Here is a 23,181-nt window from a genome sequence, read left to right on the forward strand (position 1 = left end):
CTTGCTAAGCTACAACAACACAGGCTATATACAACATAAACACCAATGTGTGTGTGTGTGTGTGTGTATGTGATGTGATGTGTGTGTGTGTGTGTGTGTAACATGAGACAAAGATAAGATAGGGGAGTGACGCGGTTGGCCGAGCAAAGCCACTCCCACTTCCAACACCAAAGTGGAGAAGACATGCGCAGTAGCAGTGACTGTAGACGCACGCTTCCACCAAAGATGGCGCCAGAAACACATTAACATGAGGTCGCAGATCTTGGGTCGAACATGTGATAGCATGGCTGCAGAGACACGTGTTTGACGCAAGATGGCGCCTATGAGGAGACTCTCATTCATGAATGAAAGAGAGAGAGTGAGTGAGTGAGAAAGAGAGAGAGAGAGAGAGTGAGTGAGAATCGCGCTTGAATAGCGGCAGACCAAAGGTGTGTTTCAAAGCACAGTGTGTTCAGTGAATGAAACAAAAGGATCGCGTACGTGAGAGTTTATGTCAGTTTAAACCACACAGACTTGACACAGGCAAAGCCAGGCCAGTCTGTGAATCTTAACGTTCATGCCGACATTCTCTCACCACGTGATCTGTCTACGCGCTCACAGCGGGAGAAGAAACGTCACTACAGGGTGAGCGGTGAGCTCTACATTCAGCGGCACATTTAAACATACAGGTCGATCAAAGAAAACTATCTCACTGCGTGATCGCATGGCATGAGAAGGGAATTAACAAACGTGTGAACAAATACAAACAGTTAACAATTGTAGAACAAATACGAACGTGTGGGTGCGCAATCCAACACGTTTAACACAAAGGAAAGTTATAAAACACAGAACCTTAACCTAACTCTGCCCAGAACACTTTGCCTCTTACTGTGAGCTGATAACACGTTTTGCGGTCCGTCGGGTCCGGTCCAGTTCGTTGGAGTCGCAGAGCGTGGACGGGCCGTGGTGTGGATCACAGCGGACAGCTGATGATTCTATGCGTCGGCGGAAGACGGTAGTTTGGGCGTCTGGTTCGGAGAGAGATGTCGGCTCAGGTGCGGACATCGCGGGTCGAAGGATGGCAGCTGGCGGCTGCAGCGTCTCCATTTCAGTTCTGGAAGGATGTGTGGTTAGACGCAAATCAAGTTTCTCACTCGGGCAGCGAGTGTGAAACTGGCACGGCTTCTTCAAAAAGGGCATAGTTCGTGTGGCATGGCCGGAGCTCTGGGCTCCAGGGCCCCGGGGGCCCTTTGGGCGGCCCCCGAAGGAGAAGAGCCCCAGGAGAGCAAAAATAGGAAGAGTGGAAGACAAAGAGAAGTAGGAAGAGGAACACAAAGAAAACGAAAAATGTCTGTCCTCTGGTTTTATAGTGTTTTCGGGGGAAGGCCATAAAACAGAGAACGGCCAATGAGATTCACTGACCCTATGGAATGCTGACCAGTCGTAAAACCAAGAATGTCTCAAATGGTGGACTGAGACTTTGTTGAAAACTCAAATCAGGCTTTTGAAACTGCATGTAGGCCTTACCCATGGAGAACAATAGAAAAGTGGATTACAGTAGACATCTCGGCCCCAACATGTGTATTTGAGTTAGTTAAATGAATGTGTTAGTTTGCTTCTATGCCCATTTTAAAACAAAAATCCTGCAGACAAATGAGGTATGTGTTGTGACCTGTAAGAGTAACCACTGGAGCTCCATAATAATGCAGACCTACCACCTACAGCCACGTCTGGTCATGTTTTGACAGTCCCAGAGCTGCTGAAAGATGCACAGTGAGACTTTTTTCCCTTTTGTGTTTGTCTCCATTACCTTTGATTTTTCTTGTCATCACAGTCTTGTGCAAATGCATCGGAAAACAAGTTTAACTGTTGGTGTTGTGAAAGGAAACTTTTTTTCTTTCAACCGAGCAACAATCGAAGCTTCTTCCCCCCCTGCTTCAAGTCAACTCAGAAAAAGATAATATTTCGTTGTTGCTAGGTGTTTTCAAAATGTTCTGAATACCTGCTCACACAATAGCTTGGTTATATTGTTGGGTGAATGTACCCCAGAGTATCTCTGCGTCAGTCAATCAAATTTTCTGACACATTTTGAAGAAGACATCACAAATTATATTGGCATGTATTATGTAACATCGTCTGCTGTTCGATCTCCCTTGACCATACTTTCATATCGCTCTGAGAAGCAGCTACACAATATGGATACGTGTCAACAGACTGCACTGAATAGAAAACCTGAACAAAAACTTAGTTTATAATGCTTTGTGTTTCACAGCAGGATTTTTCGGCTTATTCTATGCGGTTCTGCAGATATTCAAAGAATGCCTTGAGAAAATGTTCTGCTTAAAAGGGAGAAGTATGACATTTGTTCTGACAGGCTACAGGGATTTTGTGTAATTAGTTTGAATTTGTTTTTTACCCTTGAAAACAACATCCAGTTTTTTTCCCATTAGTTACAGCGGTGCAGTTTTGACCACTTGGATCTTACCTAATTTAACTATTATAGGGTCAAATGTTTTCCAGTTATAAATGATTATCATTATTATTATTATTATTATTCTTCACCAACTGGTTCAGTTTGAGGCCGCAAGGTTAGTGCAGTGGTTAGCACTCTTGCCTTTGCAGCAGGAAGATCAGAACAAGGACACTCTAAATTTACCAAAAGTGTGAGAGTGAATGGTTGTTTGTCTCTATGTGGCCCTGTGATGGACTGCTGATCTGCCCAGGGTGTCCCCTGCCTATCGCCCTATGTCAGCAGAGATTGGCACAGCTCCTCCTGCGACCCTCATGTCGAGGCTGTTCCCAAACATTGAAGTTTGGGAAACATAGATCGCCATTTTTCAGCTTTTTCTGACACTTTATGAACCAAACAACTGATGGATTCATCGGTAAAGTAATATATATAATATATATATATATATATAATATAGTATAGTGAGTATCTTTACTTGTAGGTAGTTTGTTTATTGTGAACCCTCGTGTGCAATTCACTGCACTTCTCCAGTCACATCGAGAAATGCTGTATCGTATTTTCTGTCACACTTTACCAAGTTTAGCTGGAGTCCTGGTTATATGTCATTGTTTGGTCTGTTCACATACCTGTGGATTTGACATCAGGCAACAGTTGACTGTGGGATGCAGCTTTTAACAGCTTAGGTTTGATGGTTTAGCACTTTCAGTGTGTTTTACTGATCAACCTTTCTGAGAGCTCCCACAATATCCTCCGTTTTTTTTTGTTTTTTTTATGACAAACACTGCATTCTTCTGAATGTTATTGCTCCACAGAGGGGCGGAAACACACTAACCCGATCCTTTCTGAAATGATGCAGAGGTGCATTCAAGACGATCTGAGCAGGATCCAGGTATTCAGACATGATATGAATCAGAGAAGGTGCTGGAAGTTAGGTTGAGATAATGATCAAACACACCTTCCTGTTTGTGTCTCACCTCAACATACAGCTTATGTGCGTGCTTACATGAATGATTATATGTAGACTGTGCAGATGTGGCCTGATTATACATGTCCCATATGCACATGCTGGTTTAGTTCTTGAACAACTGAAGAGCTTTGTCTTTTCAGAGTTTCTCCTTTATTTATTCACGTATGCTTTTGCTTCTTTTTTTCTCGAAATTGGTGGTGAGGTGTGAAACAAATGAGCTAAAAAAATAAATAAATCATTAAAGTTGTCTTCTCCTGGGGGAGTTTTTGAAATGCACAGTGTCAAATGATGAAGTGGTCTGTCTAATTTATTAGTGATATGTCCAGCCAAATGAATTGCTTATTTCAAATAGTTACTTAAAGACAGTATTATGCAATAAATCAAGTTATTATCCCAGCCGCCTGGATCAATTTTCTGATGCAAATGCAAAACAGCCAACATTAAATGATTTTTATCAAACGACAATGACAGCAGTGCTTTTGGTGAATACCGTTTAGAAACTGTATTAAAATATTAAACAGAGCAACAGTGCAGTAAACAAAGGAGATGAAAAAATGAAATGCATTTTGACATTAAAATGAAAAGGCATTATGTTTTTAATAGCAAATTAACCACAGAATTTGTGAGTCACATTCTTGGAAGAAGTCAGTTTTAGAAGCATATAAAGAGTTTTTCTGGAACCAGAGTGTCCTTTTAGGCTCACCATCTTCTAAAATGGCATCATCGTTGTCATTGATAGAGATGACTGGGAGATTTCTAGAGTAAACACGTAGAGATGCCTTTAATCAATAAGGAATCTTATTACGGTCATTCCCTATCTTGTCTCTAGGTTAATGATTACTCATAGGGATATATACATATTTAAAGAAATAGAAAATAAGTCCTATTTTTAAATCATCTGCAGCCAGCTCTACACACTTTTAGCTTTTCAAACCAGCATATCCTCGGAGAGATGGTAGCTGATGAATCCTGCAGAGCCTAAACAGAGGCCTACTGTGCAACAGCAGTGTGTTTACATTCTAATCTGACTGATGGGCCTGTTGATAAGACTGTAAGGCACTTCTGCAGCATCAGGGGAAAAAGGAAGTGAACATGGCTCCCTGCCAGCACCTTTTTAACAGTGGAGGACACATGGGTTATGGATCCTCGTTTTCCCCCCTGCAACACAGCCACAGCATGTTTGTTACTCACCCAGTATTTTCCTGAGGAAAAAAGAGAAACAAACACAATTTTTTTCCAAAACTCTCACTGGTTCTGTCACCTCAAGCTTTGTACCAGCATTTTTTTCCCAAAAATAATAGCATCTGTGTTCACCTGCTCAAGAAACAGCGCCAACAGCAGTATATTCAGCTTTCTGCTCAAATCAGATCCTGGAAGGAGGTTAAACATGAAAGTCTTGCAGAGGAAAACATCACAGTCCAATTAGCTTGCAACCCACGGAGCATGTCAGGAGAATATGCCAAGAGGTCATGGAAGGAGGACAAAATTACATTTTCTGCTGCAAGGGCAGTCTTGAAGTGTGGCTGCTGGTCAGTATTTGGACGTCGATGTCTTCACAACACTGAGGCAAATATAAATTTACGAAGGATATCTTAATTACTTTGTGTAAATATGTGTAAGGATTTCTAGTTATTTAGAGTATCAGATATCCATCTGTCCAATAATTCAGTGTTTTCCCCCACTGCAGTTTCCCTTGCTTCAGTGTTTGTTGTAAAACAAGACGTGAAAAGAAAATTGGTACAAGACGGAAAATGGACAATCTGTGAAATTTGCTTTGAGCTTTGGATTGAAATATTGTAATAGTTTTACCATGTTGGAGTTTTATATAGTTTTTTGGCCTTATTTATTAAAACTAAACTAAAACTAAACCTAGTTAGTTCTAGCTCTTATATGTAGCCAAATGTTTAAATGCACTTATTGTAAGTCGCTTTGGATAAAAGCGTCTGCTAAATGACATGTAATGTAATGTAGTTAGCCAATTGGTATATTTTCCTTATTGTTATTTTGTTTATTAAATGAAGGATCATATTTATTATTTAAATGATGCTGAGTTTCAATTTGAAAATAGTCTTTCATTTCCTTTAACACGGCATCATCTCTTATGGTTTGATTTGATGCTGTTTGTTAATAATTACTCCTTTGAGGGATTATTTATGCAAATGTATTTACATGCATTAAAGATAAATGCCAAAAGTGACAATGCCAATACCTGATTAATTTCTCAAACAGCCGAGCTCAGATCCTCAGTCTTGTAAATGTCATATGATGTGAATAATGATAGACAAGGAGAGCTTAGTTAATGTCCTCCTGTCAACAGCCCCTCTCAGTGGTGGATCATTTAAGCGGGGCTAGATGACACATGTGTTCAGGTTCTGTCATACATGTGATTGTTGGGGATATTTGGCTGCAAGACGGCAGATGTTGTTGGGACACATGAGAAGATGGACGGGGGGGAAAAAGCTAAGTAAACTAAAACTAAACACAAGTGGGTGTTAGTTCAGTGCAGAGTTCCCCCTCAAAGACGAGTGAAGATGGAGAATGTTGGGATTTGCTCTCCCATGAGTCATATCTGCGCAGAACTCATACTAGAGATGCAGAATAGGAGCATTACCATGAAGGCTCTTTTCCAGGGTACACAAGACTGGGGCTTAAAAAAAATCACAATTGGCTACACAATTGAGTAATGGCTCGTACTGTTGCCTCACAACAAGAAGATCACCAGTTTAAATCCTGGTTCAACTTGTGTGGAGTTTGCATGTTGTTCCCATGTGCGTGTGGGTTTTGTCCAGGTATTCTGGTTGCATCCCACAGTCCAAAAACACACACTGAATTTAAGAACTTACACATCACAGTGGATCCACAAAGGCATAACACATTTAGTCACAGGTATCTGGAGCTGAAAAATGTAGTATTTCACATTATAATTGGACTCTAATCATGTGCAGTTTTCACAAATTCATCCAGTGGGCCGGATTGGACCCTCAGGTGGGCCGATTCTGGCCCGTCGGGAAGTACGTTTGACATCCCTGATGTTGAGGTTAACTGGACACTACATTGACTGTAGGTGTGAATGAGAGAGTGAATGGTTGTTTGTCCCTGCGATGGACTGGCAACTTGTCCACCTTTTGTCCTCATGCCCTGTCACATTCTGAACCTTGACTAAAAAAACAAACTACGTGTGTGTGTGTACATACATATATATATATATATATATATATATATATATATATATATATATATATATATATATGTGTATATATACATGTATATATACACTAAGCCTTGTTTATCACCAGTGGAGATCAACACATTAATTAAGTGTTAAATATTTCACAGCTGCACAGTTAATCCTCACTGTCAGCTCAGTGTGTGATAAGGGAGAAAGAGAAGACTGGGAGAAAACTTCAGTAAAGTCGCAGAGTTAAATTAAAATTATTTTCAGGCAGTAACTGTGATAATGATACCATTTAAGACTGTAACCATTTTTAAATTAAAATATTGATCTTTCCCCCCCCCCCAGCGTTCTTTCATGTCTAAAACCCAAAGCACAATATAGAAAATAAATATAACTTATGTCCCCTAAGGTGCCTGCTATAAAAATAAATGGCAAATGATATTGTAGGCACAGTCACTGTGCTTTATAGGAAAACCATTTGAAATTGAAGGCAGAAAAATATATTTGTATATAACAATTTCATTTCTTTCACTAAAGCCCCTTTTCCACCTATGGTCCCAGCTTGACTCACCTCGCCTCGGCACGGCACAGCACCGCATGGCACAGCTATAAAATAGTACCTCCTCAACGTGGGCGGAGACATCACTGCACAGCTGCATGAAACTTGAAATCATTAGAATCAGTTAATTAAAAATATTGGTTCAGTACTTCCTCCATGACTGGAGCACACTGGACTGAATTATAGCAGCCGGGTTTGGGATGCAGCTCGTCGGTCACGGTCAGCAGTGCTGTCGCTAAACACACCAGACTCCTCTGTTAAATATTGAGATTTCCCTGGTAATTGTTGGAGATTAACCCGGCACTCTGACCAATCAGTGGCCGGCAGTCTGGCGACGTCAGTATCGCCTCAGCTCGCTTCGGGCCTCGCCAGAGCAGGTACTAAAAATAGTACTAGGTACCAGGTACTATCGCTAAATAACCATACCCTGCCCAGGCGAGTTGAGTAGTGCTAGTCGAAACATGCCATAAGCCTATGAGCCTATGTTAATTTGAAATTTTGTGAATTTGGTGCAATTATAGTGACATCTGCGACATGACCTTTAAAGACATTGTCAGACTTATTCTTTTCCCTAAACCCACATTAAAAAAAAGAGACATATTGAAATCAAAGGGAGAAGTTACATGTGGTTATCTCTGCTATTACCACCCACTCAGTTTCATATAACTTATGGGTTTGACCTTAAGCAGTGTAGTGACCTTTCATCAAACACACACATGCACAGGCTGTAAAATCAATCTGTAAAATCAATCACACACACACACGCTTTGCACAGTTTTCTTTTATGGTAACTTGTGTATACTGACCTCAGTCCATTGTGTCTTTGCCCTCAACACACATTGACTTTCATGCATGTGACGCATAATGTGCAACCTTTCTTGGCCTTCTACACAGGAAAAGTGCTTTTCTTGCCTCAAAATGTCCAGGAAAAGTCTAGGTTATTCATTTATTACATTTTCAGGGTTGGTGTCTCTGCATATCACTCCTTTTCCTGTAAATGTGTTCTTGTAAGAGCTTCAAGTTTGATACTAAAATTCACTTGGAGGCAAGGATGAACTGATTAGATATAGTGGTGGGCAGAGATAGTGTCATGGTCACTGTTTCCCTTAAAAAAACACGTTTATCGTGTGTGTGCGCATTGAAATTTGACAGAATTTGACAGAATTCAGTATACTCACATATTACCTGCTTAGATTTGACGCATAGACTCTGCACTTGCACTCTGCTTTATTGTCAGTTTTATTGTCTTTCAGCTCATTGTTTTGATTATCAAGCTCAATCATACTCTTTGTACACAGCCTGTAGCCGTCACAGCTGGCTGAGTTCAGCAAGAAAGACATCTTTCACGATTGGACATCGTTAAGGTCTTTGGCCTACGTGTTTTTTCTTTCTTAAGACTTTCTATTTCTGTACTGAAATTAATCACCCACTACCTTGCAATTAGCAATTAGCAATCTAAACGTTTTCAGATGCAATCAAAGGTGGCTACGCTGTGGCTGTGGTTTCTCCAGAGCCATGGATACATACTGTCTACACATAATGCTGGGAAATAGTTTCTTTGTGTTTAAATCATCTCCACGATATCCGCTCAATTAAAACCAGCATAAGAGCTTGAATAAAATGTCCCATTTGTGTAGCTTGAACGGAAAGTTTTCTCTGTCATCTCTCCTCCCCTGTTGTTAAAGACAAAGCAGCGTGAGCCAGCAATTACACGAGTAATATTCCTTTTTTTCCCCTAATATTCCACTTGTTTGAACACGAGGGTGTGACTCAGAGTAAATGAAGCGCCCGTCACTCTACATTTATGGAGCAGAGATATTTCGGCACAGCATGGCAACAGCTCACAACGTTCGTGGTGTGCTCAAAGATGGAAGAGGAAGATGCAGGAGTCTGAAATATGCTTTGAGCTAATGGGCAACACACTGCTCGCACAGCAGCAGAAGGTGGTGCCGCAAACAACTAGGGCACACAATTTAGGCTCAGGGCTCGCTTTTGTTGATACTGAAAGATTGTTTGCGTTCCCTCATTGTCATTTGGCAGGAAAACATGCCGCTGAGAGTGTGGAGGTCTTTTCGTCTTTGTGCCAAACCATTACCTAAAATGTTTGGTTGTAAATCATAATTTAGAACACTTGTCTGGGGTTAGGGTTGGGAGGCACACTAATAGGAATGGAAAAGGAAGGAGTAGTCATTTAAAACATGTAGTGTTCTTTTATTATTATCCATTTGTTGCTGAGTGGGGTATAATGAAAACACAAATAAGCATCCATTAATGTGTGACAGCCATAGTGGTGTTTTTTTTCTTTCTTTGTTAGTTGTTTTTGTTTTTTTCCCCGAGAGTAATTGCCTGTGAAAACATGTTGCCTCTTTTCCAGGTAAAATGTCAGATATCCGTGCTGTCAGGAAGAGGCAACAGCTGAATAACTTGGTCGCCATGGTTACAGAGCTAGCCAGACCAGGACACACCATCGTGGATTTCTGCAGTGGAACGGTAAATGCATTCATCCATCAGTCCAGCTTTGCATGTATATTTATCAGTGCCTCGGACTTTTGGCACAATAGGCTGCTGTTTCTTTCATTAGCAACATGTAACAGGAACCAGTTCACATTTGTTTGTGACTCACAATTACACTCAGGAAAATGCACACTCACAGCAATAGTGGTGCTTGACTAAATGGCAAATACTTGTGGTGTGAAAGGGCAGCACTAATCATCACTCTATTGATACCCACTTTGATGTGTGCTGCTTTCCTGTTTTGATTTTTCCTCTCAGGGCCATGTGGGGATCGTTCTGGCTCACACTCTTCCAGACTGTCAGGTAGTATGTTTAATCTACAACAATAAGATCAAGTTTTAAACCAGTAAGTCAAACAATAGTCGTGAAACAGTCATTCTAAACATTATTTGTATCATTAAATTATGCATTGGCTAAGCTGTAATGGTATGTACAGTTTATTGTTCATGTTTATTCTTTGTTTTGAGAGCTTTTATTGTCCCCCCCTGTGTAATGAGTCATTGTTGTTTTAAACATTGTTATATGTACAATGTACGTTTTGACTTTAACATCATTATTACACCTGAAGCAGTGGAAAAACACATGCAGCTATGTGATCTATCTATTATTTATATTTTTTTGTTCTTCCTCGATTCAAGGTCATCCTCATAGAGAACAAAGAAGAGTCCCTGGTCAGGGCCCAGTGTCGCAGTGCAGATCTCGGTCTCAAAAACATCGGCTTCATTCAGGCCAATCTGGATTACTTCACCGGACCTTTTCAGATTGGGGTGAGCATACAGTTGTGTTTCCATCCGTTTTTACATGATTGTGTGAACAATATTGTAATCATCTCATGTGACATACAGTAGCTATTGAAGAATTGACTTATTTGTCAACATATGAACCCAAAGCATTCTTAATTAATGCAAAGTAAAATTAGCTTTAAAAATGTAAGCTTTGTAAAAGTCATTCAATTAAACCTAATGCAGACATTAGCTTTTTTTTTACCATACTCGTCTTCATTTAATAAGCATTTTGCTAAAACTTTTATCATAATCCAAAACATTTTTTTCAATCAAATCACTTTTTTTCCCGCATGCAGAACATTTAAAAAATATGGAAAATCCAATTATCAACTTAAATTCTGTCCAAAAGCTCAGGAGGCCAAATTTCACTTTCACATGGAAATGTAGGGATTTCACTTTAATTAAGTTTTATGCCAAATCACTTTCATAATAAGGATACAAAAAAAAGTCATCTACAATGAGCAAACACATTTAAACAGAAGAGAGATGAAGGGAGAGAGAGAGAGAGGAGACTTAAGTGAACATTTTATTCATTATTAATAACAACAGCAGCTAACTAGTAGTGTCACAGTTATTTTTAGAATGAGGACACAAAGCAGTAGCACACATTACAGCAGAGAAAAAGTTACTTTTTCATAGCGTTTTTTCAAAAGAAGGATATACTGTATGTTGAAAAGTATCAGCCCCAGCACATAAGAGATGGATAGTCCCTCTGCCATTATGTATTATTCCAATATCTTACATTAACTCACTGTAATAAACATCCCTATTGCCAGAGTTATTGTCCAATTCATATACTGTAATGGATGTAGCGTAGTATTTTAACTTTACTTTAGTTACTGCTGTGCAAACCGTTGCCATCATTTGGCTTGTGTATCACTTATATAATATAATTTGTAATAATTTATCCAATGTTTGACCTCCTACTCCTTCTTATAATCACAACTCAAAATGAGGGAGCACTGTTGTCGGAGCAGCTAAAATGGCCTTTCATTTTCTGAAGTGGAGTTTTTAATCAGAATTACTTTCAGTGAAAGTGTACAGTTTGTCACTGTGGCTTCTCTAATTATTGGATTATTATTATACAGTGTTTTACACAGAAACACACTGTAATATCAGAGTCTCTTAATTGGGGAATATTAATAGTCTAATAGTATAATCAATTTGCTTTCCAAAAACCTTTTTATTAAAGACTCCATATTTGTCTTTAGAAGGCAAAGTGTAAGAAATAATTTGGCATAACATTCAAAATCGTTGTCAACTGGTACAGTAGTCGGGTCAAATTGTATGCAGCTGTATTACTCTTGTACGTCTTTTTTCATACATACACCCCTGCCCATGACTGCAGTTGTTCCTGTTTGCTCAAAGCTCCAGCTCTCTAAATGTGTTTAATTCTGCACAGCTACCTGCGACAACAGAATTAATATTTCACCAGATTTCAAACTATGCATCAAAGGTTAAGCTTTATTGGGGCTAAGACGATGTAAAATTCAGAGTAAAGCCTGCCGCACACAAGAGGATAATTGGCCAGATTTCAGTTCCGATCTGATTAGAATACATTATCCGGCCAAAATATCCTGTAGTGTGAGGGATTAACAGATGCGATTTCCCAATTTCAAATTATAAGTATTAAATGTGTTTGATATTTACGACTAAACAGCGATTGGGGCGTGAGCAGAACCCCGCAATAACCAATGAGAGCAAGTTGTCCGGAAATGGATGTACTTGTTTAGAACCGTAACTTGGACGAGCCAAGTTGATTCCATCTTCTCAACCATGACTTCATCCACAGTTTTTTTTTGCGTTTCTCAGTACAAAACATCCCACACACAACAGCTACTAATTGACTACACCAACAGTCCTCCACCGGGCCTGTTTATATTCTGAAGTCACGTTAAATTACGCACGTTTCTGTGAGATCACAAATCCCTGAAATCGCTCGGCTGAAATAGTTCGATTAAACACTAAGTGTGTGGTCCTGTGTCTTGACTCTCACACGTTTGAAAATCCTCTAGTGTGGGGCAGCCTTAATACTCTCAGACTTCAAGTCAAACCCCTCTATGGTCTTATTTAAAACCTTCATCTGCAGCACTTTGACTTTCTATATCAGATAATGACTATCAATTTAGAGAAAAGAGGTCCCAGGTTGATGTTGTTTGTCTGTTTGAATCTGGCTCTGTCAAGCAAAACAAGTAATTTCCCTCTCTGTTCACACACATCATTTTGGTTCCCCATTGAATTTTTGCCACTATCGCTCTTTATCATTTTAATATTTAAGTGTCCAATATATGCGTCTCCCCCAAACATGTCTGGGAAAGCCACCTTACATCCTTACGTGTGCCATAGCCCAGTTAAAGAATAGCCTGCTGTTCCAGTAACCTTATTTTAGCTCTCGCAGGGAAAAACCGGAATATCTATGTACCTGCCGTAATTTGAAATAGCCATTCTTCCAGCATCCTCAATCCACTGAGACCTGTTCCATTTGGCATGAAACAAACACACAGATACAATGTATGGCTTTTTATGTGCATACAGATCTTACTTGATATGAATGATCTGTGTTTCATTTTTGAAACGGGTTCCTGTGCTTGTCCTTTTCTCCTCTGCTTAAGTTTTGTATCTCTGAATTTATGCAGCCCCTGAATGACTCTGATTTCCACCTGAAGGAGGCACTCATTTTAAAGGCTTGGGTTTGTTGTTGCCCAGGTAGACTGTACATAATGTGCATAACATACATTACATATACTGTGTGTATTTATATATGTATATACATATATATATTGGCATAAGTGGCATATTATTATTTTTTTACTGTTTCCTAGGTTATTGTTCTGCTTATTCTTTTAGTCGGCTGGTGTTGCTGCATGTAGCTATATGTAGAAATGAGTATTAATCAGTGCCAATCGAGTGTAATTCCAGTACTGATTCAAGGGGTTGTTTTGATTTCTAGGTCCTTTTTATTAATAACTATTCAATACCGAGTCAGTTTATCATCATTAAAATGCAGCACGGCACCTTTGAAATGAAATGTTTTTATACATAAAAAAGCTATTCCTTTGAAAACTCCATCGCAGCAAGAAGGGGCACATAGGTAGGTTACATCCTTGTCTTGTGCAACAGTGTTGTGCTTACATGACATTGTTAGAGAGAGAGAGAGAGAGAGAGAGGAGTGTGAGGGTGATTAAGTGGAGTATCACTGAGCTGTATTGCAGAAACGTGTTCTGTCTCAGGTGCACATATAGGACAACAGAGGGGTGTAATTAGTTGAATGGGAATGAATAATGAAGCCTCATTATTTGTGTGATGTGATTAAAGAAGGACACACACAAAAAAAGCTTTTCTGCTCCCCAGAAGAATTCACTGTTTTATCACATAAATTGTTGTTTATTATTTCCTCTAATGCTCATAAATGCATGCATAGATAAATCATGGTGGGTGAGAAGAGAAGAATTGTGTATGTATTTTGTCATATTTAAGTTATACAAAACATATCGGACTGCTTACGAAACACAGTCACACAATGCTAGCGTTTCAAGTCATGTCAGTGAATATGTAAAGCTCATTTTTATACAACACACGCTGTGGTGCTGTACGGCTAAAATACCACGGCACATGGAAGATGTATGTGTATATATGTGTATATATATATATATATATATATGTATATATATGTGTGTGTATATATGTATATGTATGTATATATGTATTTGTACACACACACACTCTCAGAGATGAAAACAATAGGTCACAGCTACACTGGCACACAGAGTATATTCTTAATAAGCATTTCATCTACATCAAGAATTGGAAAAACATAATTAGCTATTACATTGTATAACAATGTGTTTTATTTTTGTTGTTTTGGTTGAGTGGCTTTGTGTTTGTGTTCAATCAAGGCTAAATGTTGTAAAATGTAATTAGGGTTTGCCATGGCATGACTAATGTACAACATTAAGCTGGTGGCTAAAAGTCATGCTGTAACTTTGTTAATTATTTTTTGCTTCAGATGTGGGGGCGAAGTAACATCATGCAATCTTTGACAGTGACTCCTCCTCCTCATCAGCAGCCTGAAACATGCTCTTGAAAGAAAATAAGGCATTCCCCTGATTCTATGAATAAATGATGGTGAATTAGGTGTCCCATAGATGCAAGGCCATGGAAGTAATTGATGCTGGTACCCCAATTTTCATATTCTGGTTATTATTTCAGGTGCGGACTCGGCTTGAGTTGCTTCATATTTGAATAAATGCTCATCTCTGCAAAAAAGGAATAAATTATTCTTTGCTGGTGATCATTTGCAGTCTAAACACATCATGTGTCCATGTGGACCATGTGGTACAGAATGTGAAACAAAGGTGGCAGATTTTCACTATAAACACGTGAAGTCATTGTATGATACGTATTTTAGGAAGAGCTCATTTGCACCGGGGGAATGTTGCCCCATCCACACGACTTTGTGACTTTATGAGTGGGTTTGGCCGTGTTCACAGTGTCTGTATCTTCACAAATCTTTGGAGCTGCAGCCATTCTTGGCTTTGTCTTGTCCTGACCGACTCTGAACCGCTGCTCTGTGGCACTGCCGTCAAGGCAACATGCAAATCATTTAGACTCACAGGCGCCACAATGACAAGTTTCTGGATGGGGAGAGTAGAATAGATACTTTAGGAATAGTGTTAACTCCAGTGAGACCTGGTATAGCTAATATCACTTGGAAAAGGTATAAAAGGACAATACACAATTTTATAACTCATCTCTTTAATACAAACACTTTCAGTAAGCTAAATGTGGCACATTTTCATCATTGGTTTGTGACTTCAAAATGATGTCTCGGTCACCAACATACAGTCCTAATGATTTATTTTGAAGTACCACGCGGGGAGCCTACATCTTCACATTCATTCCAGGGCCTCATTAGTTATAGTCATCCTAAGATTCATCTTTTTTTTATTTCAAATTTTCAATAAAACATGTATCCTATCTCTTATGATTAAATATTTGAAGTGTGCTTCATTGCCCCTTGCCTACACAAGACTGTTGATAATGATAGTTATGAAAAGACCTGAAAAGAATAAATAATACCATTGTATATTTCTGCAGATGTACTTTGAGAGCGATGACTGGAATTTAGAAAGGCCATAACAGTGGGTCTTCCATTCTGCTATTCATACTAATGCATAGGTGTTCATCACCGCAGTTTACACACTCAATGGAAATTCTTCCCTCACTGCCTGAAGCACTAATACGACTACCACAGTCTGCACCTTTGAGAGCATAGATGTATTTCATAGCAGCAGTCATTATGAAGTAATCAATGAGATTGAGTGTGTGTTCTGTGGTGCTCTGAGTTTTGGTCTTTCTGTTGGAACAATTGTTTTCAAGGATGAATGAGTTTTATTAGTGAATGTAAGTATTTGTGTCTGTGTCTTTCTCACTCCAGGTTGCCCTCCATGCGTGTGGTGTTGCAACAGACATGGTGATGGAACATTGCATCCAGGCAGGAGCTGCCTTTGTCATCAGTCCCTGTTGCTATGGCTTCATCCAGAATGCAGTCAAGTTTACTTTCCCCAAGAGGTTTGTACCTGCATGTCACACATCAGTCCAGTGTCACGTCTCTAGAGTTCTGCCCTAAAGAACATGTTTCTGACCTTTCGGTTTATTGTTAGATCCTCGCTTGTACTGGTTCTTCTCTCTTCTGCCTTTCTCGCAAACAGATTTTTTTCCTTTACTTTCTTTATTGCTGTCACCTATCATTTTCACACACTCTCACTCAATACACTACTTCTACACAATCTCTACCTCTCATCACTGCTTTTTGTTCATCACTTCTCTCTTATCACCACAGATAGTGACGCAGCAGTGTCGCATCACCTCCGTTTTAATCCCATCCCTCTTTTATCAGCAACACAGAGTTGAGCTTTCTATGTAGAGGATGTCATGGACATTGAGTGAGTGACGGGGAAACTTAGTGAGGGCCATGTCGTACTTTCTGCATTCTTTGTCCACAAAGAGCTGCTTCACATTTGCGGCTGTGCTTACGCGGTATCATTCGTGCTAAACAAGGGTCTGTGTTAATCTAGTGTTCTACGTGGTTAGCACTCTTGCCTTTGCAGTAAGAAGACCTGGGTTTGCAGGGAGCATGTGCAGACCATGCAAACTTACACACGTTCCTCTGTGTCAGGTCTGCACGGACCAAACTGTGACCCGGGTCTTAAAGACACTTGCATCAGTATTTTGTAAAAATCAACGTCTTAATTTTCAATTCTGATGATTTCGGATGCTAACGTGTGATGCTGCCTGAGCGGAGATTAAAGAAATAAACTGCAGCAGAGATGGACGAGTAGAAGGTTAATGATGTTGACCCTGTTGCTATAGTAACACCCTGTTGTTTTTCCCCGTAACTGTAAAGGCCTAAGAACCACAGCAAGGCAGCACATAAGACAAAGCTGTTGTGCAGGTTGGTTGTTGTAGCAACTGAGAGACTGAGACTGATCAGTAGCGAGTAAAGGGGAAAAAAAAAGAATGCATTTTTTGGTTGTGGCATCAGAACTGATGGGCCTGAGTCTTTTCCAGTGAGGATAACATGATAACAGTGTGTGGAGCTGAAGGATTCTGCCAATTCTCAGCAACAAAGAAACAAACCCCTTAATCAAATCAATATCCATTCTTTTCCTTTATTACTGCACCAGTTCTTCTCACTATACTCATGAACAGCACAGGTGTTTGCTCAGGTTGTTCCGTGTCTTCTGTTTCTTACCTCCAATCCCAGATGTTGTGATCTGTTGGGGCCACACCACCGCCATCTGTTTCGAGACTCTTTGTTGTTCTTGTCTCTGAAAATAAATCTGTCTTTAGAGCGTTTGGGGTTTGGGTTTGTCAAGACCACCCAAATGTCATCCTGATAATATAATATGATGAGTGGGACTCTACCTGTATTCTAATGGTATAATCCAGTATAATGGTTTTTGCTTCATGTGTACTGAGACCAGATGGTATTCAGAAAATGTTGAGACAACAGTTGCTCATCACTTTTACTACCTGCCGAGTGAGATAGAAACAAGTCACACACAGCATTAGCATGCTATAATTATTCGTAGTGGCTTACGTCAGTTAAAGCGGGTACGTGTCAGTCGCAATGAATATTATGATTTAAAGTAGTGATATATTGTTTAGACGTGTTCTCGTAGCAATAACAGCAACAGCAAGCCCAGCAATATTTCATTTATTAAAATATTTGTGTTAATGTCACCAAATCTTGTTCAGAATGAAGTGCAGATGTTGCTGCTATGGTTACTTAACGTAGGTAGTTGGTTGCATCCTGCAGGTGCTCAACTCCAGTTTCCATGGCCCAGCTGACCATAAAAGCATACCTTAGGAAAGGCCCTTGATTTGTAGTAAAACAATATTTGTTTTTAAATATTTTATTTCTTGACACTTCCCCTCTCCTGACTCCTCCATGAAATATTAAAGAATGTCAAAAAAAAAAAAAAAAAACGACTTTACAGCTGTAATGGACAACAACAGGCTGCGTGTCTGCAGGGCAGTATGTGTGTGAGGGGCCTACGCACCTGACCGTGTCAATCTTCATCTTGCTGCTTTTAGTGTTTTCCCCTCAGGTCATGTTCCAGGTACTCATGTGGATATTCTGCAGGTGTAGACTTTCCAGTTCACAGGTTTTAATGAGCTGTTAACCTCCACTTTCATTAAACAGTTTGAGTTAAACTTCAGACTCCTCTCTGTGGGACCGGACTGCCCCCTGACCTTCTTCATGTTGGTTTCTAATTACCTTCAGTTGTGATCTGACTTTGTTTAACCACAACAAATAAACAGACTTTGTTCACATGCAAAAGCAACGCTCCACTTTTTTTAGGAAGGTTCTTGTTTCCCAGAGAGATTGTGTTTTATTTAAGATACAACGCATGTCGTTTGTTTGTTTGTTTGCTTTTATTGCAAACATGTTATTTTGTTACCCCACACATGAACAAAGATAGTGAAGTGACTGCATTTACTCTTGTGTTTGAATTTGAATCCCTCGCATTTTATTTTAAACCTCTAAATATATTCTGTGTTTTCTCTTTTTACAGCAAAAGGTTCAAAGAAACTCTGACTTCTAAGGTAGGCCTTTAAATGTGATTAAATCCCTCTATTGCATGAATTATTCATTCGCACTGGGGCAAAAATATCAAGTACAGAATATCAAATTACAGCAACTCGGTTTGTTAAGGATTTTGTTTAAGATTCAGTTCACTGTGTCAACACCAGAATGCCTTTGTGGGACACAACTTTCTTTAAAACTTTCTATTCATTAGAGTCGTATATACTTTGCTACAATGCAGCGAGGCAGTGTTTTTCTCTCTCCCGGTTGTTAATTGCAGCTTAGTTGATATCGTAACAGAACAGTGCAACCAAGCGACATTTGTCAACACATAAAAATGGTTGTCAGAAATGTATTTTGCTTGGCTTATTTCCATTATATTGCCTTTTTTTTTTTTTTTGCTTGGTATTTATTTTTATTTCTATTTATGTAAAATTAATTACATCTCTGGTCTCATTGCTGTGGCGGTGCAACGATTCCGCGGGGCTGTTACAAAAGGCCGCCTCGTACCCTTCAACCCCTTATCGCTTAGCACAGACAGAGCACTGTGTTCTGTGAGGGCCCCATCCCATGATGATGTATGGGAGCTGTCAGTGAGCCTGGGGAGAAATTGTGCAACAGTGGCTGCAGGTTCTAAGCATAGCACCCTCAGGAGTTGACATGTCACAACATTGGACCCTCTAACCTGTTTTCTTTTGTGAACCAGAGCAAACACATTCTTACATATGGGGCTTGAGAGACACACGTGGATTATGTGTAATTGTCAAGACACTGGACAATTGTTCTCTTCTGCCATACTGAGTTGCAATATTTGTTTGTCTAAAACCCAGGTGAGGAAAGGAAAAAAAAAATCATAATTGCAGTACTTAACTAAATATGTTACCACGCAGAGGGAAAAAAATAAATAAATCTAGATTTCCATTTTTAAACTGAGCTCTTCATCTTCTCTGTCCACATGGTTTGGTTTTCAACAGCGTTTGATATTTTCCATTTGTTTGGACTCGGCATACACAATCTCACCGCTTCCCCGCGTCTCTGTAGATACAATAGCTGCATTCTGTTGTTTTATCGCAGAGCCATAGTTGTCCTTCCTGAGCTATAGTAGTTAAACAGAATGACAGCACTTTGACAAATGGTGTATTGCTGGTGTATAGGGACTAATGGTGTGAGACATTGGTGCTCAGCTCTAACTTTAAGCACTTGCATCCTTGGCCTTGCATTCACCGGGTTGAAGGATAGAATCAATTAAATCAGAAGCCGGTTAGAGATGACTAACCGCTCTCCCGGGGTGTCATGAACCGTGGCGAGGTATGAGCGGCAAAGAAAAGAAAAAAAAAGAGCAATAGAAATAAATAACCAAGGTAAATTACCAGGGTCTGACCTTCCAGGAGAGGTTATAGAAATGTATTATTTATTAAAATAATCTCACAATAATAATGATGGCAATGAAAAAAGCTTACCATCTGAATTAAAAACAAACAACTCACATTTGCAAACTAGTTTACCGAATGAAATCCACAATAACAAGAGCTCAGTCCCTGTTAATCTGCCCAGTGATTTTTTTATGATAATCAAGAGTCTAAAGCGCTGCTTTCTTTCTCAGTGAAAACTACGGTTGAAAATACCATTTGCTGATTTAAAACACAAACACAAAACACAGTTTGGTTTGAGTCTCAGTTATGTGATCGATCAGCTGCCAACCTTTTCCAGCCTCTCAGCCAGTGCATGCTGGGATAAGCTCAAGAAGGATAAGATTATGTAAATTGATGAATTTTGTACGTGAGTGCATAACCTCATTAGTTTCACTGCATTTTGTAAAACTAGCCTTTGTGTACTTCTTTAAATCTTTGGTAGATGTGATGATTTTGCTGTTGTTTCGGTGACGGGACTAAAATGGTTTTGAGGTTAGCATTAACTTTCACCTGTAATAAACTCTGCGTCCTCTCCCCTGATTGCAGGAACACATGATCCTCTGCCGTTTCGCTGACCAAACTGCTGTCCAGCTCCCTCCTGATCGTCGACTCATCGGTACCACTCCTCCTTCCACCTGAACATTCATTCATAGGCAAAAGAAATAGATACTGTATTGATATCTATTGCTTAGAATAACCATACCCATTTAATGATTGGTTACCACAGAACCCAGTGTGACTTTGTCACTTAGTACAGGTTGTTCTACAGTTTCCTTAGATCTTTACCCGATGGATAAATCAACTTCACTACATTTAATTTGGGTTGCGTTTGATTTGCTGTGTGTTCTTTTAGTGGAGCATGCACGTGAAGCCAAGATTGGGATTGAAATACAATTGTGCAGCCCCACTGAAAGTCTAAATTCATTTTTAGCTGAAGGATCCACCTCTGAAACTTGTCATGGATGCTTCTTGGTGTCTTCAGCCACGTAGCGGCTGTGCTTCTGCCCCGCCTCCATCAGTCGTGTCATAAGATGCCTCATTCTGTGTGCGTTTGCGTGGGAACGTTGCAAAACAAAATGAAAACAAAACACAGAGAGAGGGTCTTGTGGAGGTGATGCTTAATCATCATTGTGTGAACCCATTTGACATTGGTTTCAATGTAGGTTTAGTTACACTGCTGGGGCATGGAAAGTCACACTTTTAAATAAAAACAAATGTATTAGTAAGACTGTTGACTGTGACCTGACCCCAGAAGCTCACATAATTGTGAGAAATGTTAATGCACAGGGATTTTCACAGTTTGACAGAACAGCTGCAACGAACAGCTGCCGGATCCGTTTTGTCCGATTTAGTCGGAAGTGTTTTTGTCAGACTCCAGCTCTGTTCTGAAGTATCACTGTACAGTTTCATTATGTTGTGGATTTTCCTCACCCTGATGGCTCTGCTGCTTATCAAAGCCTTTCTCTGAGTCTGAGCAAGCTCCCCACTGCCTTGTCACAGTGAAGCCTTTTCATATGGACCTGACACCACCTGTCGCAGTGGTGACTGCTCTTTATCATTTAACGGGGCTCAACCTCTCCCACTAACATTTTTTGAGCCATGTTTAATCTCATCTCTCTCTGGAGCCTGCCAGAGTGACTGTGACCATCTGTCAGCATGGCAAACCCAAGCTTGAGTTTTCTGTGTCTGGCACCTGCTACCTAACTGCTTCACTGCATAATGCATTTGAAAAATCCTGAGAGAAAAGTGTGAACCCATACACCACAAGTGCGATAAAGTCTCCTGCATTAGAGCTTGTCTGATACGCTAATCTGCTGATACTCTGCTGAGCTTTATCAACTTAAGCAGCAAATGCAGAGTGGCTCCCTGCTGTAAATTCCCCAAATCTCTGTAACTCAAGTGGAGACAAAGGCTCCCATAGGTGTTCAGCTTAATCCTGGCCCCAGGATGAAATGACTGAGGGGGCTTTTAAATATTAGAGAGGGCAAATGTTCATAAAATAAAATACTGTGTCATGTTACACCCCTAGAAATGGCAGATAAATGATCACAAATGTGATGCAATGGTGTAAATCTTTTCCTGACGTCATGCACACAGTAATGACAGTAACATTCACTTATTGTACTTATTGTTAATACCATAATATAGAAAACTTGGTTCTGAATGGTAGCAAACAAAACAACATGCATAAAGTGCTTTATGTGTTAATAAGATAAAATATGCCTCAGCATGTGTACGAGGTAAATAATAACACGGCAGACGCACTGATGCATGCTTAATGAGCGACAGCGCGATCACTTTGCCTTGACGAAGCTGTGAAGAAAGTTATCACAGATGTTCATGAACACATGACTGCGTATCTAGAAATGGGGGGAGACATTATCACACACGTGTTAACCACTATTAACCTTTTCCACTTGGAGTGCATTCATGCTTCAGTTTGTCCCTCAGGCTTTTTAACAGTAAAATAGTTGGAGAATTTCATTTATTTTTGTCACTGACAGAAAATTCATATTTTTCAGATAATTAACCAACTTAAGAGTAATGAGTATTTTAAAAAAATGTCTCCTTGAGCTGTTAAAAATGTCAGTGCAGTTTTTCTTACGTTGTTATTTTTTTATTGGCCACTACAGGTAAACAGTGTATGGGCCTTGTGGACTTGGACCGGTCGTGGGCAGCAGAGACTCGTGGCTACTTGGTGCAGGTGATGACTATGGAGCCTGAAAGTTGTTCGCCAAAGAACAACATGCTTGTGGGGAAGCCACCACAAAACAGCCGACTGGAAGTCATTTCAAACCTCAAGGAAGCACCGGAGAATAATTAAGGCTCAAGCACAGACTGATGCCAGGATCCTATTATAATTATAACTGTAAGCACTGGTGTAGCAGAGCAGCTTCACCATGGTTGAGGTTTGATAAAGCACCCAGTGTATGTGGTTACTGGTGGTGACCATGATGGTGCTGAGAATTATTTTGTATCCATGTGTTTTTAATTTTTAAAAAAGTGCCCCCTCTAGATTAAAGGTGTACACTTGTTTTTCTGTGTTTGAAAGTCAGTCTTTACCCGTTTCCTCAAGGTAAAAGCAAACATGCTATGGTTTTTGACATAATAAACATCTTAGTTTAACCCTATAACACCGAGCGTATCGTCGCGACACGTTTGCATTACCGTAATTACGCGACGGTTTGCGCTATCAAAAAAATTCTGACAGTCAGTTTTTTTGGCCTG

At 39.8% G+C, this 23,181-nt stretch overlaps 1 protein-coding gene across 1 annotated transcript in view; it reads left to right on the forward strand.

Moving 5' to 3' along the window:
• gstcd (glutathione S-transferase, C-terminal domain containing) overlaps positions 1-22,981 on the forward strand; it is a 41,757-nt gene extending 18,776 nt beyond the window's left edge. Inside the window, exons 6-12 of the mRNA XM_058641334.1 lie at positions 9,525-9,640; positions 9,923-9,967; positions 10,303-10,431; positions 15,887-16,020; positions 18,531-18,561; positions 20,500-20,569; positions 22,587-22,981. Of these exons, the coding sequence (XP_058497317.1) occupies positions 9,525-9,640; positions 9,923-9,967; positions 10,303-10,431; positions 15,887-16,020; positions 18,531-18,561; positions 20,500-20,569; positions 22,587-22,777 (716 nt within the window). The 3' untranslated portion in view covers positions 22,778-22,981. The remainder of the gene's footprint in view (positions 1-9,524; positions 9,641-9,922; positions 9,968-10,302; positions 10,432-15,886; positions 16,021-18,530; positions 18,562-20,499; positions 20,570-22,586) is intronic.
• The last annotated feature ends 200 nt before the right edge of the window (positions 22,982-23,181 follow it).

This window comes from Solea solea, chromosome 10 (assembly GCF_958295425.1).
Source record: "Solea solea chromosome 10, fSolSol10.1, whole genome shotgun sequence".
Lineage (NCBI taxonomy): Eukaryota > Metazoa > Chordata > Actinopteri > Pleuronectiformes > Soleidae > Solea > Solea solea.